The sequence below is a fragment of the Cryptomeria japonica genome, chromosome 4, assembly GCF_030272615.1.
Source record: "Cryptomeria japonica chromosome 4, Sugi_1.0, whole genome shotgun sequence".
In the NCBI taxonomy this organism is placed as follows: domain Eukaryota; kingdom Viridiplantae; phylum Streptophyta; class Pinopsida; order Cupressales; family Cupressaceae; genus Cryptomeria; species Cryptomeria japonica.
In genome coordinates, this window is record NC_081408.1 from 258,836,092 (window position 1) to 258,859,600 (window position 23,509).

At 38.8% G+C, this 23,509-nt stretch overlaps 1 protein-coding gene across 3 annotated transcripts in view; it reads left to right on the forward strand.

Moving 5' to 3' along the window:
* LOC131065563 (uncharacterized) overlaps window positions 1–23,509 on the forward strand; it is a 320,439-nt gene that overhangs the window by 106,209 nt on the left and 190,721 nt on the right. For all 3 annotated transcript variants that reach the window (XM_058000113.2, XM_059219782.1, XM_058000111.2), the window contains exon 3: window positions 13,565–13,626. In XM_058000113.2, coding sequence (XP_057856096.2) covers window positions 13,565–13,626 — 62 coding nt within the window. The remainder of the gene's footprint in view (window positions 1–13,564; window positions 13,627–23,509) is intronic.

Consider the following 23,509-nt stretch of genomic DNA (forward strand, 5'->3'; position numbering starts at 1 on the left):
GAGTTTTCAACGCCTTTTGCGATTTCAAAGTGTTTTGAAATTTCGGCCCCAGGGTCCAAAATTAGACAACTCAAGTGAATTTCGGACCTTGGGGGAGTTTTGCAAACTGAAGGTAATTTTCGGACCTTAAGGCCCCTTTTTCAACTTCAAGATAAATTCGGACCTTAAGCACATTTTTGCAACTTGAAAGAATTTCGTAGTTTTAACGTTTTTTGCAAATTTCGGAGTTTTAACTTTTTTGGCGACTTTAAGACAAATTCGGACCTTTAGACGTTTTTTGCAACTTTAAAGAGTTTTTCAGACCCTTAGACATTTTTTGCAAATTTAAAATTTTTCAAATTTCGGCCCTAGGGTCCGAAATTTTGACAACTCAAGTGAAATTCGGACCCTAAGGCACATTTGCAAATTTAAAGGTATTTTCGGACCTTAGGAGGTTTTTGTTAACTTTTGAATTTTTGAGAATTTAACTCCAGGGTCCGAAATTCGGCCCCCTGGGCGGTTTTGGCAACTTTTTGACTTTTATAAAATTTCAACCCCAGGGTTCGAAATTCGGCCCCCTGGGCAATTTTGCCAACTTTTTAACTTGTATAAAATTTCAACCCCAGGGTCCGAAATTTGGCCCCCGGGGCAATTTTGCCAACTTTTTAACTTTCGGACCTTGGGCCCATTTTGCCAGCTTTGAGAATTTCTCTTAGTTTGGCTTGAAAGTCCGAAATTCGCCCCTAGAGCGATTTTGGCGATTTTCTTTTTTCCTCGAGAAGCGCGAGCTTGGGCACTTGGGCAAGTTTTGTCAACCTTGGCATTTTGAAACGAAATTCGCTCCTTCTCCACCAACAGGCGAAAATCGTCCTTCATTCAAACCTTGTAAACTCCACAAAAAAAACAAAACCTCACACGATCTATCTCATCGCTCTTACTCGGAAATGACAATTTTGGGTGGTCATACGACCTTCAAACGCGCTGCTCTTTGCTTGGCGGGCTTCGCCAACTTCTACCACCTTACGCCTATCCAAGGCGATTTCACAATTTTGAACAATCTCTTGGCATTGTGTCCAAAGGCTAGACTAGCCTAATGGAATCACTGGCTCTTTCCTTTCAACATCATTACTTCACGGACTGGTCGCGGACTCGCTCAAAAGGACGCGAGACGCTCCGCGCGAAACTGAACAGGGCGAAGACGAAAGGCTCAAAAACAGGAAGGGGGACCCTGTCGGCGATAGGGAGCGTGTGCAACGCACAACACATACCTAATCATGTTGATGATGGGCTCAATGAAACACAAACATACTCCATACGAGCCCAACACTCATCTAGGATCAATGTTTGGACTTTTTGGGCTCTCTTTGTACTTGATTGCCTCCATACACCCCAAAGACTATTGATAACCGTAGCACTCGGTGCATCTTGAATGTACACAAGTTGTCTTAAAATGATTGTGTGTGCTATAATTCAAGTTTTGATAGCCTAACATGGTGTAAAAAATGTAGCGTCCTAAATTGTATGCACTTGCTAGGGTGGTACAATTTCACACCTAGTTTAGCACCCGCCTTGGCGCATTTTGCATTTGCATTGCATTTCCCCTTTAGCACTTAATTAATTAAATTAATTAGGTCTAAGGTCCTATTTTATCATTTCTTACATCATAAAGTTGGGCCCTTTCATTAAAGTGTGCCCTTTTCATTTTATTCCTCCAATACATCATTTAATCAAAAACCCTAATTAGGTCCTATTTTGAACTTGGGGGCTTGATTTCGGGGGTCAAAACATCTCGAAATCAGCTGTAACTTCGGGATTCTCTCTAAAATCATCATATCCGACGGCCCTGAAAATTTGGTGAAAAGTTGTCGGGACCATGGCGCCCGGAGTGCAACATGGTCCCGGACATTTTTCCCGAAATTTTAGGAGCGCAATCCAATCATAAAATAAAGCTTAACCCCAAGAAATTGGCGGGAGATTCAATCTCTAAGTCGGCCTAAAGTTGAAATTAAGACCTAGGGTTTCATATATAAGAGCTCTCTTTCTTCATTTGAAGGGATCGGATTTTTGGGCTTGGAGGGACCTTCTATGCAGCGAAAGAGCAGATCTTTGAAGACTTCAACAACATTCAACATCCTTCTATCAACCATTTATCAATTTCATTCATCCATTTAGGGCTTGGAAGACATTGAAGAACAATAGGAGATTACCGACTGAAGATTGGCTTGTACTCCTCCCTTGAGGGTTGGGTATGATTTCATGTTGTTTTCATGTCTTTGCATAAGCTTCAATATATCCTTTATTCATGCTTTAGATTACTTTGCATCTTGATCTAGAGCATTTACATTATCATTTACAAGCAATTAGGGTTTACTTTCTAGGTTACTCTAGTTTGCTTTCTTGCATTTAAGGACCTTGCACACACACTAGGTCTGCACACACAATACATTTTACAATACAACTTGGCTATTCGTGGAGGTGGAAATCACCGAAGCGGGGGTTTGACTAAGGCAAAACCCTATATAGCCACCCAAACACCTTTTCAGATATAAGTGCAGGTTTCAGGACTCGGACGACGCCGCAAGTTACAGATCCGGAAGAAGCAGACGGAGACCGAACTTCACACCAAATCTCAGAGCAAAAGACCAGGACAGGGGCGCTGGGCGCCCTGGTCCTTCTGACAGCAGTTTTCAGCATTTTTGACAGCTTTGCAAAACAGCAATTTCCGGAGCAGTTTCAGGGGCAGAATCAGGACAGTGGCGCCCGCGCCCCCGTCCCGAACATTTTCAGTCAGATTTTAACTCCGGGTACGCATTTACATTCTTGTCTTGTCCTTGTGTTTACAGCTTTCCATTGTTTAAGTTCAATTCGGCAATCTTGTTATTAGTTCATACTTGCACTTTGGGGTTAGGGATTGAACTTGCATCATTTCATCTTTCAATTACAACAAAGGAATAGAAATCCTAATAGGTAGCCCGTGGCTCTCTCTTCCACAAGAAGAAGTAGCCAATTGTGTGATACCTCTAGGCTCTTTCGTATTCCACAAGTGTGTGACTGAAAGTGAGATTAGGGCATGTTTGCTTAGCGTCACTTTTTCCCCCACACATTTTGGTGAACCCGACGTGAATATATCATTGCTTCCTCTTGCATTGGATTTGTTAGATCTAGATCTAGATTTAGTGTGTTTTCATTTCTTTTTCATTAAAAAGAAAAAAAAAAAAAAAAAGGTGTTTTTCTTTGCATTGTGTGTTTAAATTTTATGCAATTTCAAAATGTCAGATTTTTATTTGCAAGATGTTCATATTTGTGATGATTATGAGTTAGATGAAGCTTTAGATGAATTTTTGAAACCTAAATATACCAAACCTTCATTTTACCAAAAACTCATAAACATTGTTACTATGCCATTTCGTTGTGATGAGAAAGATAAGTCGAATGATTCCTCTCAAGGGTACATTCCTATCAGCTCTTCCACTAAATCTAGTAACATGGTTGTTTTCAATGATCCCCTCTATGAAGAGATATCTCCTTTTGAATCAAAAGATAAACCTTTTAATAGATATGATCATGCTTTGTTAAATGATGCCCTTGATGCCTTTGTGTCCCCTAAAAAACACTCCCTTCATGAGGATCCTTTTGTGCAAGAAGATGACATTATCCCTACATTTCCTAGTGATGGCCTTTCCTTTTCCAACAAAATTCCCACTAGAGATGATGAATTAATGATAAATGCTTACCCTTCTCCTAAAGTTTGTCTTACCCATAAGCATCCCTTAGAGAAAGAAGATGAAATAATAAGCAATTTCCTTAATTCTCTCTCCCCTAAAGATCATATTGAACATATTTTGAGGAAAGAGGATGAGTTTAACACATCTATTGATGCTCTCCCTCCTAAGGATGAGGAATTAATAAACAATGTTATCTCCTCTCCCGAAATTGACAATACTTCAAACATTCCTTTCAACAACTTCACTATTTGGGATGAACCATTGGAAGAAGGTATAGATTATTCTCTACCCCTAGCCAAAGGGGATGAAATCAAGATTGAAAACTCCCTTGATAATTTCTCACCTTCCTTGAATCTCAATTATTCTCCCTCTCCTCAACTTGGTTCTACTCATAAGGAAACCCTAGTTCAAAGCAAAATGGTTAACATCTCTTTCAAAGATCTCCCTCTCAAAAGTGAGACTTTAGAGAGTAATGTTGATCCTTCTCCTAGAGAGTTTATTCCCCATGTAGATCCTTTGATGATAGAGGATGATATGACCTTTCCTAGTATTACTCTTCCTACTAGAACATCAATGCCTATCCCTTGTCTCTCTCCTAAAATTGATTTGATCCGTGATAAGATTTTAGTGCAAGAGAAGACTATCAATAATTCTTCCAACACTTTTTTTCATTCCTCTAAACCACCCTCAATCAATTTGATACATGTGAATGAAACACCTAACAAACCTCTCTTCACTGTCCAAGGTGCTTGTCCTTCTCAAAATTCTCAACCTTTAAATAGGCCTATCTTAGTGGTTCAAGGTGGTTATGCTAATGATTCTTTTTGCACTCCTAAGAAACCTGTTATTACTGTGCAAGGAGGTTATTCCTCTAAGAGCCCTTATGAGTATGCTAAGCAATTGACTAGAGAGAGTTATCATGCGGTTGCCCATACTTATAATACTAGAAACAATAGGCAACCTAATCCTCCTCCCGTTATCCCAACTTCACTTCCTCCTTCCCAACCTATTCTTCCTCAAGCTCCACGGATTTCACAAGTTCTTGGTAAGGAATATGATCTCATAGAACAACTTAAAGCTACCCCTGCTAAGATATCCCTTTGGGATTTGATCCAAACTTCTTCCACTCATCATGAAATGTTACAAGATGCCTTGAAAGATTTGAATGTTCCTCCACCTAATACATCTAGTAATATAGTGTCTTTGGTTAACTCTGTGATGAATCCTAAAGCTCAAATTGTGTTTACTCAAGATGAGTTACCTTCTAGTGAAATTCAACATCAATATGATCCCTTGATGATTGTGGTTATCATAAATGACACTGCTATAAGACGAACACTGGTAGATAATGGTTCTGGCCTTAATGTGTGTAGCATCAATCTATTGCATAAGATGAATGTGGATACATCCCTTATTGAGCCTGACTCTCGTCCCATTCGAGGCTTTGATAATGTTGCTAAGTCTTCATTAGGTATTATCACCTTACCCGTCACAGTGGGACCTGTTACTTTGCCTACTCCTATCCATGTTATGTCGGGAAATCTAACATACAACTTGTTATTAGGGAGACCTTGGATTCACGGTATGCAAGCTGTCCCCTCTACATTGCATAGACAAGTTAAATTTATTTATAACAATAAGACATATACCTTGATAGGTGATACTAAACTTCAGGCTTGTTTGCAAACATCTACTTCCAAAGGGAGTTCGTCTAAGCCTTCCTCTTCTAGTGATGACTCGTTAAACAAGATACCTATGGATGAATCATCACCCTCTGATAATCAAAATTCTTTGGATGAGCCTAAAGCTCCTGGAGAAGATCCTTCTCGACTTGAGTCTACACATGAAAAGGCTTTTGATCCTGAGAAGGTTCTCGCAGAAGACGATTGGGGATCTCTTGATTTTAATCCCACCTTTGTAGGTGAGTATAGGGTTCCTCCTAGAGATCTTAAAGGTAAAAAGAAGGAAGAAACTAAAAACCAATTAGTCTTACTTGAACCTATGAGTAATAATTTTGTGGCCGCTTCTCAAACTTCTTCTCCTCACACTTCTAATTCTGAAGAGTTTGATTCTTTGTCTTATGAAAAACCGCCTTCTCTTTCTGAAATGGCTGATCGTTATGGTCATGGTTTTCGCATTTTTGCTAAGCATGGGTATCATGGAAATGGTTGTGGCGCTCACGAACAAGGGATAAAGGTTCCTCTAGAGAATAATCTTCACAATTATGCCTTTGGACTTGGCTATAATCCCTGCAAGCCCACCAAAGCATCTAAAAGACCATCTCTCAATGTGAATGCTATATTTAGTAGTGATGATGATCTCACTTCAACTAAATCATCTTCTACTTCTATCAACTCTCATTCCCCTCATAAGGAAATATTGGCGATGAACAAATCTCTTTATGACTCCCCTCAAATTTCTAAATCAACAAATGAATCTTTATCTCCTATTCATCATAAAGTCCTTTCCTCTAGGGATAAGGCTCTAATAAATCACACTCATCCCTCTTCTAAGATTTCTTGTGACTTTTCTTCTTCAATTTTTATCACTTTATACATGTTTTTGATCTCACTTATAGTTGAGCATTCAGCATGTCATATTCAAATACCTCATTCAATCTATCATATCTTTAAATAACATTAATGGCTATTATGTTGCTCATCATTATGTGACATTGGTAGCTCATTTACTGGGGGCTCATTGTCATTCATGATGGTACAATTTCAAGTGCAATCATATTTTTTGAAGCAACATAATAGCCTAATTTTCTTGTTCCTATGGGGACAAGAGTGATTTCATACATCTCTTCTTTTTATGGTTAAAATTTCCCTTTGGGATAATAGTGTGGAAATATTGATCATCCTTTCTTTAGAATCCTCTTTTCCTAGATATGGGAGAAGGTGTGTATTCTCTTTCTTATCCTACCCACTTCTTGTGAGGAGCAGTTTTACATACACTAATGTCTTGCTTGCATGAACTCATGTGAGTATGTAGTACATTTTGCTTATGTCTAAATCTCTCCCTAGAAGATTGTGTAAGTCTTTCTCATTGTCCTTATCCTTGGGAGGCAATGATCTTTCCTTATTTTTTTCTAAGGATCCACTTTTTCCTATTTCGTGGATGGTGTGAACTTTATTACTTGATGTTATTCCTTGTATGCATTTGTTGTCGTTTGTTCAAGGATTCTCTCTTACAAGAGGTGTAAGTCCTTGACTACAACCTCTTTTGCGCTTGGTAAAATACATCCATAATGAATTCACTCTCCCAATTGGGTTAAAAAGAGCGTCATCCTTTATTAAGAATCACTTTCACTTCGCAAAAGAAGGAAGTATTGCATTCTCATTCCCTTCTTTGTCTTATTCTAGAAGATGTTATATTTGTCTAAGACAATTCCTCTCGGGGATAGATGTCTTTTGTACAAAGATCTCTTCTCCTCTAAGGATCTCCTTTACACATACTACAAGATATCCCTTTTCAACTATCTTATCCTTGCTTAAAGAGTGCAAAAATCTCTTGCTTGGATCTATGACATTGTTGCATTTTTGGGGTATCTTCTTTTGTGATGAAGGTAGGTATCCTTGTTCTACTTTGCTTATGACATAAACATTACACTTTTTGAGCAATGGGTCATTCTTAGACCCAGAGCACAGACTCTTAGAGTGAGATGTCTCCATTTTTCTTTTATGCAAGGTGATTATTCTCGGAACCAGGGCACAGACTCTTAGAGCAAGATGTCACGCTTTTGTACTATACATATACAGGTTGTAGCATACTCGGGCATAGACTCCTATGAGATGCTTCTAACCTCACTTACACACACATGCACAAGGTTGAGTGGAACTAGCGGCATAAGGCTAGACTTTCTCACTCTCCTCCCTTACATGGATCACCTAGACAAGATCTAGGGGCGAGAAGTCCATGTTTTCTCTCTCACTATTCTTCTCATGGATCACCAATGTGTGTATTCATGCTTTTTTCCTTTCTTTTTTTCTCTTTGCATTTTGTTTTCATTTACATCCTTCATCTTGTGTTAGAGAACTCTCAAATCTTCACACTCTTTGTTGTGTTGGAATTGAGATTTAGTCCTCTTTCTTACCAAAGGATTCTCCATTAGTTTTTGATCTCATATCAAATCTTCTTGTGAGCATCTGTCATCCATATTCTTTAACAATTCGAAGTGGTAAACATGATACCCTGTTTCAACTCACTAAAATTAGCAAGCCGAAACAAGGGGGGGCATATAGCTACCCTCGAATTTTCATCACCTTCCTTAGTAAGCATTAGGTGATTTTGTGATCTAACGTGTGTTTTGTAGGGTGCGGTTCCTAACTGTGTACTGCAGATACCGCTGGGGGCTTCGTTCGACAGACTTATGGATATATCCTTTTTCAAATAATGTTTACTTTTCTGTACTTTAGCTTGCATATGCACGTAGTGTTCATATGACCGCTAAAGTGGGGGCTAAATGTAGCGTCCTAAATTGTATGCACTTGCTAGGGTGGTACAATTTCACACCTAGTTTAGCACCCGCCTTGGCGCATTTTGCATTTGCATTGCATTTCCCCTTTAGCACTTAATTAATTAAATTAATTAGGTCTAAGGTCCTATTTTATCATTTCTTACATCATAAAGTTGGGCCCTTTCATTAAAGTGTGCCCTTTTCATTTTATTCCTCCAATACATCATTTAATCAAAAACCCTAATTAGGTCCTATTTTGAACTTGGGGGCTTGATTTCGGGGGTCAAAACATCTCGAAATCAGCTGTAACTTCGGGATTCTCTCTAAAATCATCATATCCGACGGCCCTGAAAATTTGGTGAAAAGTTGTCGGGACCATGGCGCCCGGAGTGCAACATGGTCCCGGACATTTTTCCCGAAATTTTAGGAGCGCAATCCAATCATAAAATAAAGCTTAACCCCAAGAAATTGGCGGGAGATTCAATCTCTAAGTCGGCCTAAAGTTGAAATTAAGACCTAGGGTTTCATATATAAGAGCTCTCTTTCTTCATTTGAAGGGATCGGATTTTTGGGCTTGGAGGGACCTTCTATGCAGCGAAAGAGCAGATCTTTGAAGACTTCAACAACATTCAACATCCTTCTATCAACCATTTATCAATTTCATTCATCCATTTAGGGCTTGGAAGACATTGAAGAACAATAGGAGATTACCGACTGAAGATTGGCTTGTACTCCTCCCTTGAGGGTTGGGTATGATTTCATGTTGTTTTCATGTCTTTGCATAAGCTTCAATATATCCTTTATTCATGCTTTAGATTACTTTGCATCTTGATCTAGAGCATTTACATTATCATTTACAAGCAATTAGGGTTTCCTTTCTAGGTTACTCTAGTTTGCTTTCTTGCATTTAAGGACCTTGCACACACACTAGGTCTGCACACACAATACATTTTACAATACAATTTGGCTATTCGTGGAGGTGGAAATCACCGAAGCGGGGGTTTGACTAAGGCAAAACCCTATATAGCCACCCAAACACCTTTTCAGATATAAGTGCAGGTTTCAGGACTCGGACGACGCCGCAAGTTACAGATCCGGAAGAAGCAGACGGAGACCGAACTTCACACCAAATCTCAGAGCAAAAGAACAGGACAGGGGCGTGGGGCGCCCTGGTCCTGCCAGGACAGGGGCGCTGGGCGCCTTGGTCCTTCTGACAGCAATTTTCAGCATTTTTGACAGCTTTGCAAAACAACAGTTTCCGGAGCAGTTTCAGGGGCAGAATCAGGACAGTGGCGCCCGCGCCCCCGTCCCGAACATTTTCAGTCAGATTTTAACTCCGGGTACGCATTTACATTCTTGTCTTGTCCTTGTGTTTACAGCTTTCCATTGTTTAAGTTCAATTCGGCAATCTTGTTATTAGTTCATACTTGCACTTTGGGGTTAGGGATTGAACTTGCATCATTTCATCTTTCAATTACAACAAAGGAATAGAAATCCTAATAGGTAGCCCGTGGCTCTCTCTTCCACAAGAAGAAGTAGCCAATTGTGTGATACCTCTAGGCTCTTTCGTATTCCACAAGTGTGCGACTGAAAGTGAGATTAGGGCATGTTTGCTTAGGGTCACTTTTTCCCCCACACAAAAAAAATACAAATTAAAATATTAAAGGTAGATGATAGTAATGTCCCCTTTTCCACTCTAGTTTGTTTTGGGGGTTCTAGCCAATCTCGAGACCTATTGGTCAGTCAGAGGCAAAATTAGGGTTTCCTATTTTCTGGGACGATGTTTTGGCAATTTTGGTGGCTTGCATGTTGGAGTTTTACAGTTTTGATGTTGGATTCTTTTTGGGTTTTCAGAAAGCTTTGCAATGATGGTACATGCATAGCAATCAATGGAGTTTGGTTTACTTACTATTTTTAGTAAGTAGGGGTGAGGACAACTCATTTATCTAGGTTTTTCTGGGTTTTTTAGAGAGCTTCACGATGGTGTGATGTGCAACTGGATCCAAAGACTCTTTTGGACTTACTATTTTTAGTAAGTTGCAATGGCTGCTCAGAATGTGGTTAAAATGCATTTGGACACACTATTTTTAACAGTATGCTATTTTTAGTAAGTGCTATTTTTGGCAGGTTTTATTGGTCCAGTTTAGAGGCTATTTCTGGTAGTGCAATTTTCAGTACTTTTGGCCTTCGGTTCACTATAGCAGTTGTTCAACACATGGGAAAAGTATTTTTAAGATTTTTTAATGCCCCCCTTGGCCTAGGTGTATGACTTATGTATTTTCTGGTTATGACTTAAGGGGACGACTTGAGGTGATAAAGTAATATTTTATGTCATAAGGTTGTGTGATTTATTGTTGAGGAAAAATATTTTTATAAAGTGAAATATTAATAAGGCAAGATGGACGCCTTATGGGAAATAAGTTAATTTTATAGTATATTTCACTTATCTACCTTGGACGCCACATTATTATTTTATTGTCATTCTTATAAAGTATATTTGTTTCTATGTGAAGGTCGACTTGGAAAGGAGGGGAAATGAAATGCAAATTTCAAATTAAGGTGAAATTAGTGTGCATTTGGATTTGGTGTCCATTTGGAGGGAATGTGAATTTGAATTTGAAGACACCAAGGTTATAAATAGAGTGTTGGGCTCTTGTTTTGGTATCCATGGATATTTTTTAATGAAAAACTGCCGAATTTGTTCTAGACTTGTGCTTCGAAGTTGAGAGCTTCCTAGCTTGTGTCAGTTTCGTGCTTGAGAGATAGCACCTAGCTGATTGGAGAGACTATTTCTCATTCAGAGGAATAGATTGAGCTATATTGAGATGGATTTTGGTGATGCTTTTTCAGTTTTCTGATATTTGGGGGTGTTTGTGAGCTTTCAAGTTGCTGGTTATTATGGAGTTGAAAGTGAAATTCAATCATAAGTATTCGAGAGGGTTTTTGTTGCTTTTGGGTATTCTCTCTATGTTTTCGTTTCGCCTAGGCAATCCTTTTTGCAAATTTTCTGAGGTTTTAATGCAGATTTGAATTTTATAGTGAAGTTTGCCCTCTCTCCTAGGGCGCACCATGCCCATGGCTGCATTGGGAAGCGTGCAATATATGTTAGGTGAGATTTGTTGCTTGTTAGGGGTTTGGGTTTTGGCGTTTCCTCTCTAACCTTCTTCAGCATTTGATTTCAAGCCTATCCGTCGAGTTTTGGAGGAGTTATGAGCATTTTAGTGAGTTTTTATGTTGCTGGTCTGTATTTTCATTTTGCTGGTTAAGTATATCAGATTTAGTGTTTGGAGTTTTGGGGGTTGTTTCTTTGGTGGAGAGTCTCTTGGAACTTGAGAATAACATTGGACATCATTTGCAGTTGTGGGATGGCAATACCTCTTGATTTGCAATTCATGTTACTTACTGTAATGTTAATTAGTAGTACTAACAACAACTTCATTATGAATTGTTTTTTAATGCCCACTGAATAATTGGAAGAGGCTGGCTTCATCGCCTATCTTTATTTCATATTGTACTTTGGTCCTCCCGCTGAATAAGTGGTTGAGTGATAGTTTGGTTATAGAGGCTGGCTGTGATGCCTATCTCTATTTTATATCGTACTCCTATCCTCCCGCTGAATAAGTGGTTGAGTGATAGTTTTGTTATTCCTAGTCCTTATGCTGAAAAGTGGTTGAATGATTGTCATTTGCTTAATTCAGTTCTCTCGTTGAACAAGTGGTTGAGTGATTGCTTTACTTTCAAAATTTCCTTACTGTGCAGGTTTTTGATAATCCTAATCATAACGAGTGAATCTTGTTGTGTTAAAAAATCGAAAAAAACTAAGGGGGACATCTCAACGACATGTCATATATCAAGTTTCAACAATTAAAAAATAAAATAAAATAAAAAATATATTAAAAAATAAAATTTAATTACTTTCAACAACTCCAAGTGGAGAAGGTCTTGAAGATGCCTTGTGACATATGATGATTAGTCATGAACATTTTAATCTCCTCAACCTCGATGTAGATTTCTTTGATCCACTCAACCTCCATAGCAATGATTTGCAATATCTAATTGAGTGAGTGGACAACACATGGTGTCCGAAAATTGTGACTATATGTACCCTCCGCTATAGAACTAGTTGCCTTGTAATTTTTAGTATTGTCTTTTATGAGGATGTTAACAATGAAATTTGCATCCTTCACCTGCCCCTCGCAATCCACTATCTTCAAAAATTTCGCTACTTTAGGGGCACTGCAATGACATTGATTTGTGGTCTACTTTTGCAATCTTTCCATCCATCAGAAATGAACACACTTGTTTTGGGCCATGTATCTTTGATTGTTCTCAATGATGTCTATATTGAAGTTTTCTCCTTTTCCAATAAGGTGGTTCACACCTTTTCATACCTAGGACTAACATGATCGAAAGGTGCATTGGCAATGGCTGTCACCATGTCTCGCCAATATGGTGTTTGAATTAGGTTTAAAGGAAGCCCATTGCAATAAATGCAACAAGCTGTTCTCTTGCAACCTCCCTCACTTCATTCTTGAAGGTTTCTCCCAATGGGATTCTTTTACACAAAACATTCTCTTCTTGGGAGGATGGTGGCAATGGCATGAAAGGATGTAGGCCAAGTAATTGTGATAAGCCACTAGGAGGTTTTTGCTTGCATTTCTTAGCAAAAGGATGTGCTCTTTCCTTTGATCTTGCACTTACCATGTCAACATTCTCTTATTCTTTAATATATAATGTTATCTGTTGCTTTGGCAACCCTTTTCGTTTGTCCTAGGACAAACTTTTATTACCATGCAAGGAATAGCACAAAAGTGAGCTTTAATTCGAAAGTACAAGCTCTTATAATCAGTTTCACATTGGCTACAATGCCAACAATAACCCTCTCCATTAGGAAGTTGTTCAATCATTGTTGTATGCTGCCAAAGGGGTGATGCTGGATCAAATTTAAATAAGCTCGATATTTGAGGCACCTGAACTAGAACTACTAACCATTCTGTATGAACCAAAAACAAAAAAAATTTACCAATTAACAACCCTACAACTTTTAAAAAAAAAGGCATTATAACACCTTATTGTGCATAAGAAGTAAAAATAATAATTTCAAAAAAATTATTCAAAATTTGAATGGAACTTAGAGTAAGAGGTATAAGAATGAGACCTATTTCAAAGAAATATTAATAAGGGATCATTACATTCCAGTTGAAATTAAAACAAGATATTTCACAATTTTATAACTCCATCATAGTTGTAAGTTAAGATCAATTAGTTCTTCTCTTTATCAATGTTATTGTTATAGTGAGAGATGAGAAATAACTGAGAGATTTCATGATTATTGTCAATATCTACTATTAAAATCTGCTTTAATGATTTCATATGGTAATTTCTTGTGTTTCTCTTGTAGGAGGGAGAAGGGTGGAGGTGCTTTTAGTTGGGATGAACCCAGGTCCTTTTGGAATGGCCCAGGTAATGAGAATACTTTTATGTCTATGCCTTCTTGTGATAGATAAATGAGGTATTTTCTTATGGCCATAAAGCTTGGGCAGCTTGGGCATACAGTTTGGACTCAAATACAAATAATGGTCTATTGACTGCACTAAAGATAAACATCTTTGAGCTTGGACACCCATATTATAGAAAGCACTTATATCAGTATATTAACTAGAAACAAGTTTGCACCTGGAACTACAACATCTTGAACAAGTCTAAGAGAATAAGGGACACATAGAAAGAAGAACCTATGGAGGTGGGGTTGAGTAAGCCCATGAATTGGAATTTTGCCTTTGTAGAATATCCCTTTCCAAACCCATGTTGGGCCTAGCTGTCACATCTTCATCCAAAATCTCTACTTGTACGTTGAGCCCTATTTCCAGCAGAGACAGTCTTTTGGCTTTACAACAACTTCATACCTTCTAGCTAAATTATCTTGTGAGCACCCTTCAGGCACCTCATGGAAGCCATGTCTCTTCCATGCCCTGGACCTTTATTGCCTCACCCTTGCTACTGCCAGCTTTAGAAATTGATCCTTTCATCTCAATTGAGGGGAGATTCTTTCCTTCCATGGTATCTATTCAACTCTGGCATATCATCTCTTACAAAGAGGCCATGACATACTCTTCTTTCAAGGGCCTCATCGAAGCCTATCTTTTGGAGTGTAATGTCCCCTCCCTGATTTTTTTTAATTATGTGTATGCAAGTTTATGAACCAATGAAGTACATTTGCTGATTCAAACTTTCAGATAGCATTCAAGATAGGATTTCAAACATAAAGCATGATACTTGCAACATACAGAAAATTAAGTGCTGATAACACAGACTTTATTCAACTTCATAGAACTTGTTCAAGCATAATAAATCAGATAGCAATGAACTGTATTCTTAAATTCAGAGTTAACAATTTATTTGCAGACCTGAATTAGTCTTCCAAACATGAAGAATAACACTCAGAAATCAGTCCAGCACCAACTAGGTGTTCAAGGATGTCAAGTGCAAATTCTAAAAATGATAATTTTGTCTCCAAAAAGCTCCAAATCTGCTCCAACAATCTCTGATTGCAATCAGCAATCAAAACATTCAACACCAACCTTATTTTCAACCCCCAGAAATGCAGATTTAGTACTTCCTTCAATACCCACGTGCTAGCAAGGAAGAATGGTGCCTAGTAAAGGGCCGATTTGACTAGATAATTGTAAGAAACCCTGTCCTTTTGCCCTTTATTTTTCAGTTTTGGTTGTTTGACATTTTGTCAAACACTTGGCATGTATTCATCTTGAAGTCCGGTTTTCTGAGATTTCTTTGAGTTTATGATTTGTTTTTAATGTCAAATGCAAATAGAAATATGTAGAAAAGATAGATGAGGAAACATAAACCAAATTCACAACTTATGCATTCAAATTCAATTTAGTTCACTTCAAGTCAGTTCTGAAGATAAGTCTGATACAGAAGTTTCAGACTGATAAAACTTCATGAAATGCGCCTTAAACAAACAACTTCAGATTTGGGTTCTGTTGTGCATTCTGCACCTCATCCCTGTCCTGGACAGGGACCTCCGTTGTTGGTCGAAGTTTGCCCGTGTAGTAGGAAATGAGGATTTTCCAAGCGCCTTGCAAAATGCTAAGCAATAATGAAAATCACTGACAAAGTTCAAATCGGCTTCATGAGCAAAAAGCGAAATGTGGCCTCTAAGGCCAAAATGCGAATTCAGAACATCTCTAAGCTTCCAAAATCACCTTACAGGCCGAGACTAGATAAACAAACATAGTCACACAAATGGTCATTTGGCATAAAATGAAGAAGAAAGCTCAAAAATCGGCTCAATAACCCATGATGCAAAGGTTTGAAAATTGGCATAGTAGGCCAAAATTTGAAATTTGAAAAATGTTCCAAAATGCTGAAGTTCCAAAAGTCACAAATTGGTAAAGAGGGCCGATATGTAAGGAGAGAATCTCGCAAAACCTTCAGTTACCCTGAAATCCAAAACAAAGGCGTTTTAATGCAAAATGAAAATCGCGCAATGGAGGTCTTTTGGCCGAAAATGGCCAATCTTGCGAAAAGCTTCACAAGGCCGAAAAATTAATAAGCACTAAATCTCACAAAAATCGTGACTCAGGCCGAAAATCTTTTGCCAAAAATGAGACAAGTAGCAGACCTCGCAAAGCTTCACAAAGCTGAAAGACTTAAAACCTTTCAAAATAACCTTATACACCGAAACTCATCAAATTGCACAAAGTCTTCATCAGCCACAAATCAGTTAAAGCTGTCAACAAAGCCTTTAGAATGCCAAACACGCGATTCATTCAAAAGCTCACGAAATGAGTCAAGGAGCCGAAAAACACTAGATTCACACAAAATGACTGTAAAAGCCGAAACTCTCAAAATGCTCCTAAACGCCAAAAAAGATATCATTTAACAAAATGATCTTTCAAGCCAAAATTTGAAAAATTTGCCAAAAGCCTTTAAAAGCCGACAAAACAAACTTCGCACATTTAGGCTAAAAGGCCGAAGTTTGTAAGAAACATATGGGAAGCTAAAACAAATCGCACATATTGTGTAAAATGGGTGAAATTTAAAAAGCTAATGACTTAAAGCAACGCAATTTCTTCCAAAGTCATTGCATCGCCCAAAAGAGGAGATAGAAGGCAATTAAATTTAATGTTTAAATAACAAATGTTTATTTTTCAATCCTCCCTTGTCACCCGAAATTCATACAAAGAGTGGGAGAGAGTATTACAAAATCTCACGAATCTCCCACGTCACCCAAGTCACTCGAAAAAGGAAGCAAGGAACAATTTAACGTTGAATTTCAAATGAAGCGAAATGAGTCAAAAACGCGAAAGAGTTAAGGGGGACATTTAACTTTAGAAAACTAATGTCTCGTTTCACCTCTCAAGCCCGAATTTTATCTAAATAGGAGAACGGATCAAGAGGACAGATCGAACTTCATGTGAGAAGGCGAAAACATTCAAAAGATACATCTCACAAAGAGCTTCTCGAGCCGGACGTTAGAAAACTTAATATTTGTCAAATTAATTTAATTAATTTTTCAAATTGATTTATTAAAAGTGAAATGCATTGTTTGCAGGTCAAAGGCATCATCGGGAAAAACCAGAAGAAAGCCTGAAACACAAATCGAAGAAGGATCACGATCAAAGCCAGGAGCAAAGATGCAGCGTAGGATCAAAGCGATGAAGCATTGGGAAGCGTGCCACCCGGACAGCAAGTTAAAGTCCACCACCGAGACCAAAGAACATTCAGAATGCTACCAAATTATGCATTCTCAAAAGGATACACAACTGGATTTAATTCCAGAAATTCAGTTTGGTAAACTGAAATTATTTAAATGTAAGACTGCCTGTGGGCCTGTTGACGTGTATTTTGTACACAATCATACACAGAATAAAATACCAACAGGCATCTTATCCTCTCTTGAGAAAATAGTCTCTAATTGCTGAAGATCTGCAAAAAGGATCAGTTAGATGGACTCCAAGGTTCTTTTAGTGGGGTCTCCACGTGTGGACAAGCTTTTTTAGTGGTATGATGTGATTTGCTGTTTCCTCCAAGGCGTCTTACGGATTCAAAGCTCGAAGATTTACTAAACTAAAAGGAACTTTCAAAAAAAAAAAAAAATGGAAAAAGATAGGGCTTAAGAGGTCTAATCTAGCCTAACCCTATGAACGACTTAGCATGAATGAGATTTGGCAAGACTCAACCAACTTCAATTTTGCCATAAGATAACAACTTAATTGAAATTAGTGCGATCTTCTAAGGTAATAATGGTATTCAATGCATCAAAGACCAAGGACACTACTACGAAGGTACATATCCTAGATGCGAAAATGCTTGAAGGTTAAGGACTCAAAATGTTTTCCAGTCGACCACGCAAGGCGTTCCTACAATCAGCAAGAAGCTAGTGGTTTGGATTGCGAATCCTACCAAATATCAAATCTCACACTTAGCCTTTCAAATTAACAAACTACTTTGATTGAGTGTGATTCAAGTACATCCAACAACCATGAAGATAACTTAAGAAATTTGCAACAAAACACCATAACTTCAATATTTTATTGATTTCCAAGTCATCATATACAACAATTGCTTGAATTTCTCTCTTCAAGACTCAATCTTGCTACAAAATAAAAATTGCTTACAACTCTAATCTCTCTATTTCACTCTTATCTGAATATTCGACTATTAACTCTCCCTCAATGAAATGAAAAATGGGGGTATAAATAGCATCCCCAATTACAATGAAAGGTCCAGATTGAAAGCAAATCAATGGACAAGATCATGACACCTAAACCCTAATTAGGGTTTGTTACAAATGACCTCCTTTTTACTGAACAATATTAAATACATAGCCAAATATTAAATTTCGCACAAAAATCTAGGAGGTATCAACCAATGAGAAATAAGATGTCATGTCATCTGTAACAACCTTTCATCTAGAATCTTATTCCCTTTCCAATTCTCTTTCTTAGCATATGCAATGAATTTTGTCACGATTTCTTCGATTTCTGTGCTTGGAATCTCGGGAAGATTCTTGATACTCTCTTCTAAGTGGATAACCTGATCAAATGCATCTAGAAGAGCTGTGTCCCAAGTAGGTTCAAGTTCCTTTGTTCTATCAATCAGGAGCATGGTGGCATACATCTGATCATACTGCTCATCTGTAACATCTGCGTCCTTGCGAAAGATGATCTTGATTCTATCCTCAAATTCTTGTATATCCACATCTGTCTCGACCTCGATCCTTCTGCCAAGAATGGTACGAAGTACCTCAAATACTCTGTCCTGGATCGGATTGATCACCTCCTCAACTTGACCACATCTAACACTGATGTCCTCAAAGAGAACACTCTTTATATGGAGTAAGGTTGACCACTGAAACAAACTGTGAGAATCACCTTCTAAGATCCTCTCTTGTGCTAAAATTCTTCTGGATGTGTGTCTTATAACTTTCAAGACAGGGATGAGAACGTCCTTGGTATGGGCAAATGCAGTTACTGTTGCCATCAATCTGTGAATAATCTCAAGAACTTGGATAGCCTGATGGGTGATCTTCGACATCCTTGTAACAAACTCAATGGCCACCGTGTGAGATCTATCCATCCAACTACATGTACGCTGGACCATATTCCTGAATCTTTCTGCTTCATTGATTGATTGAAGGGGTAATGCCTGCAATGGTGATCTAACTGGATCCTGACGTCCCAAAGGTTCATTGATATGACTGAAATATGTCCTCCATGCACCGACCTCTTTCTCAAGCTTTCTATTCTTTTCTACTTCTTCTCTAAACTTGTCCTTCAATGCCTCAAATGTGTCGGTGGCATCATCTAAAGTCTGCTCTGCTGTGGATGGTCCTAACTCAATAGTCTGTATATGATAGTCCTCTGCTAGGATCTCACCCTCATATTTGTCTGCTGCCGGTGTAGCTATCTGCAGTTTTCTAGATCCAGTCTCATCTCGAATCATCTTGGACATCTTTGTAGCCTTCTTCTTCTCTGTTGTCATATGTGAACGTCCAACAAGGCTCTCTAAATCAATTGCACTGTCCTCGTCCTCAATTACGATCACCTTAGTCAATCTTTCTTTCAACCAATCTGGGATATTTGATCTTGTCTTTTGAACTTGAATTTCTTTATGTACCATTTCTTCTTGTCTGGGAGGAGATGTCACTTCATTATCATTGTCTAAATCATAGTCTTGGAGAGATCCATCGGATGAAACATGCTGTGCTTGTTCTTCTTCCTGTCTGTCATTCTGTACCATTGATTCCATGGATTCTTCCACTCGAACTGTTCTATCTTCTGGTCTGGAAGAAGTACCTGGTGTTTGATCTTTGTTGGCACCTTGCTTTTTCTTGGAAGGCTCTTTCTTTTCTGATCTTTCCTTTCTCTTCGAACCTCTCGAATGGAGATTGCCCTCACTGGCACATCGAAGGTTACCTTCACCTGAATTCCTAGGATTAGGATTGCCTTCACTAACACTGGCTCCACCTTCGGCTGGTTTCTCTTCCAAAGTAAAAGACATGGCTATGCCTTGTTCTCTCAACTTCTGATGTTGAACGTCTACCCATCTGCGAGTACAAGACAAGACTGGTGCCATCAAATCATCTAAATCCACGGCCTCGGGCTCATTCCAATTCAAACTTATTGTTTTGCTTTCTCTATCATATGAAGATTGGATGTGCCTGCCGTTGTCCTGAGCTTGGTCGGCTACTCTGTAAATCCTACATTTCCTGATGAAATCCAAAGGCAATCTAGAATGTATCTTTCGTTTCACTTCGAGATCATCTAGGAGATTCATCATAAAATCTTCAATCTGGTACTCATGTCTAAATCTTCTACCGACCGTCTCCTCTAAATGTCCATGTGGATCAAAGCTATTCCTCCAAGCAAAAGATGAAAAAGGATACAAGGCTAACTCCTTCTCTGCGTCATCCATGGCTAAGACATTAGGACATACCTCAACTGAATTACCCAAAATAATAGGTACCTGAACTCCATTCTGATGTCTGTGTCTGAATGCCTTCACATATGCTGCCAACTGCCTTGTTACTTCAAGTAACACAATTCTGTCTGTCGGGTACCTCGGCAACATGTATGGAGGTAAAGGACATCCATACACTCTAATGTAAGTGAACTTGGGAAACTGAATGAACCAAGCACTGTACCTCTTGATGAACTCCTGGGCATCCTGAGATAATCTGTTGTGAATCCCTCCTTGCAACGTCCTTGTGATGTTCATCGTGAAAGTATCATTGATTAACTTGTAGTTCTTCCCTGGTGGATGATGCAAGTAGGTATAGGATTCACAAACTCTGACCTCGCCGGGTCCTCTTCCAATCACTCCTCTATGAGGTAGTCCTGCGTACTCAACGCTCCTGATTAAGGCATAGATGACATATGAACTCATGTGGAAGGACTTAGTAGCCCTGAGTCTTCTCAACTGTACGTCTAAGCAATGGCTAATTATCCTAGCCCAATGTATTGTACCCTTTCCTTGAACAATCACCTGGATGAAGTAAAACATCCATTTCTCAAAATAGAAGGCATGAGGTGCTCCTGTGACTCTGTTGAGCATGGTGATCAAATCTCTGTACTCCTCCTGGAAATCAATCCTGTGCGGTGTGTTCGGTACTTTGCTCAGACGGGGACGACTCTTAAGTAGCCAGTTCTTGTTGATTATGCTTAGGCAAGCATCTGGATCATCATCATACACTGATCTGGCTCCTTCAATGCTCTTGTATATCATGTCCCTGTGCTCTGGAAGATGGAAGGCTTCACTTATGGCTTCCTCTGAAAAGTACGCCAAAGTGTTTCCTTCATTGGACACAATTGTCCTGGACTGTGGATTGTAATGACAGGCACACTCGATCATCAACTCGTGGCACTGAATGGCTGGAGGAAAACCGGCCGCCTTAATGATGCCACTCTCTATTATTCTCCGGGCGACAGGTGATGGCTTGCCGATGTAAGGGACCTCTCGGAACTTCCTCGTGCTAAAGTTCCCCAAGTTGGTATCTCCAATGTTGCTCCACTTGGACACGATCTTGGTCTCCACTTCTTCGGTCTTCTGATCTTCTTTCATGAGAGCCGAGCGACTGGTGGATGCTCCCGCCTTTGGGGTCGCCATACCTACACAACATTTCATTATAAGAAATAGATTTTGCAATAAATAACGTAAATAAGAGAGATAAATTTTAGGAAACCTCATGATAAGTCTATAGAGTTATCATTTCCTAAAATACAACGATTGAGCTAAGGGAAATTCAAGAATCAAAATTTCAAAATTTGAAATATGACGAGGAATGAATAAAACAATAACAATTAAATCGCCATACCTCGATAGAGAGCTAACTCTAGAATGCAAAAACAAAATTTGCCTAGGCAAAATTTGAGGTATAAGATAGTCTTCAATATGATCTCCTCAAAATTGACTTCGCCACCTCTGGACAGGACGTGATCTTCAATTATCGCCTTGGACGTGGTTTCAAATGAACCTTCAAACTCGTACCACCCTTGGTCTTCAATGTAATTCGCACTCTATATTAGCGCCACCTTTGGTATGAATAAAACTTGCGCCACCTTGGATAATATTCGCACTATCTTTGAACACACTTAACACTTTCCTTCGTCTTCCTTAATTCGCATGTAGAGAGGTAAAATAATGATGTGAAAATAATAGTTTTCACCCCCCTATATATATAGCGCTCTCATCGATTTATCTCTTTGGCCGACTTGATAAAATATAACAATTTCAAACGATTTTTAAATGATTTGCAATGACATAACAAGGCCGACTTCCATATATGAGCGCTTGAAATCGATTTTTTTATTAATTAAATAATTAATTATTAATGCCTTGCGTTTTTTATTTGCAAATTTCGATTTTAATAAAGGCAAAAATAATTAATAAAGATTAACGCCATATTAAATGCCAATTTAAATAGGATTTTCAATTTTTTAAATCGATTTAGCATTTAAGGATATTTGAATTGTTTAATTTGGCGCCAAAAATATGAAAATAAAGGGACGTACCTCATCGCTCTGGTCCCTTGGAGAGGGACAGGAGCGATTCACCATCTTTGGCATGATTCTTGCGTTTTCAACGTTCAACTCCTTCATTTCCACGTTCCAAATCGATCATCTGGTGGTCCTTCGAATTTGAATTTCTTTCTTGTGCGAGCAAATGCATTTTATGACCATTATCGCCCTGGTCCCTTGGAGAGGGACAGGAGCGATCCTAAGTTTTTTGCTTGAAATTCTCCATTTTGGTACGATCCTTTCCTTGTATCATCTTCCAAATGCTATTTAAAACCTTGTGCGTCCTTGTCTTAACGTGATTTTCAAAGAATATCATGTGTTTTGCCTAACATCGCCCTGGTCCCTTGGAGAGGGACAGGAGCAATCTCCATGTCTTCATGTTCATCTTGTATCTTTGACCTTCAAACCTTCATTGTAAGGCGAACAATATCATTGCTTGTGTCCTTTGCGCTTATTATATTTGTCTTCATTATGTGTTTGGACGTTTTAAAGGGACCATCGCCCTTGTCCCTTGGAGAGGGACAGGAGCGATCTATTATTTCTCCTTGATCTTGGCGACTTTTAAACTTCGATCTCCTTTGCAATGTCCTTCAAACGTCGTCCTTCGCACTTCCTAACCTTGCTTCGCCTTGATCTTTGAAGGAACGCGAGTGTTTTAATAGTATCGCCTTGGTCCTTGTCCAAAGGACAGGAGCGATCTTGATTTTTTCACGTTCAATATGCATGTTTGACCTTCGATCTTCCATTGTGATGTTTTCCAAACGCCATCCCTTGTCTCGCTTAACCTCGCCTTGTTTCGATTTTGGAGGAATATGAGCGTTTTGATAGGATCGCCTTGGTCCTTGTCCAAAGGACAGGAGCGATATGAGCTTTTACCTTGATTAGCAATGTTTGGACGTTTAAAACTCTTGTATGTTATCTTCAAATGATGGCTTGAACCTTGTTTATCCTTATGGAGTCTTGACTTAGCATGTACTTGAAGCAAAACGAAAGATCCAAAGCAAATCGCCCTGGTCCCTTGGAGAGGGACAGGAGCGATATGATCCCTAGGTCCATTTTGGTGATTATCTAACGTTTGAAATCTTCATGCATCACCTTTCTACCCTTCCGTGGACCATCTAAGACCTTGCGAAATCTTGTCCTTACGTAAATCTTGCTCAAAATGATCAATACATCTAACATCGCTCTGGTCCCTTGGGGAGGGACAGGAGCGAAGTTCATTATTATGTGCTTGTTCTTGTTTTTATCAATTTGCCATCATCTTCATTACGTGAAATGATGTCCTTTCGACCTTCTTGGTT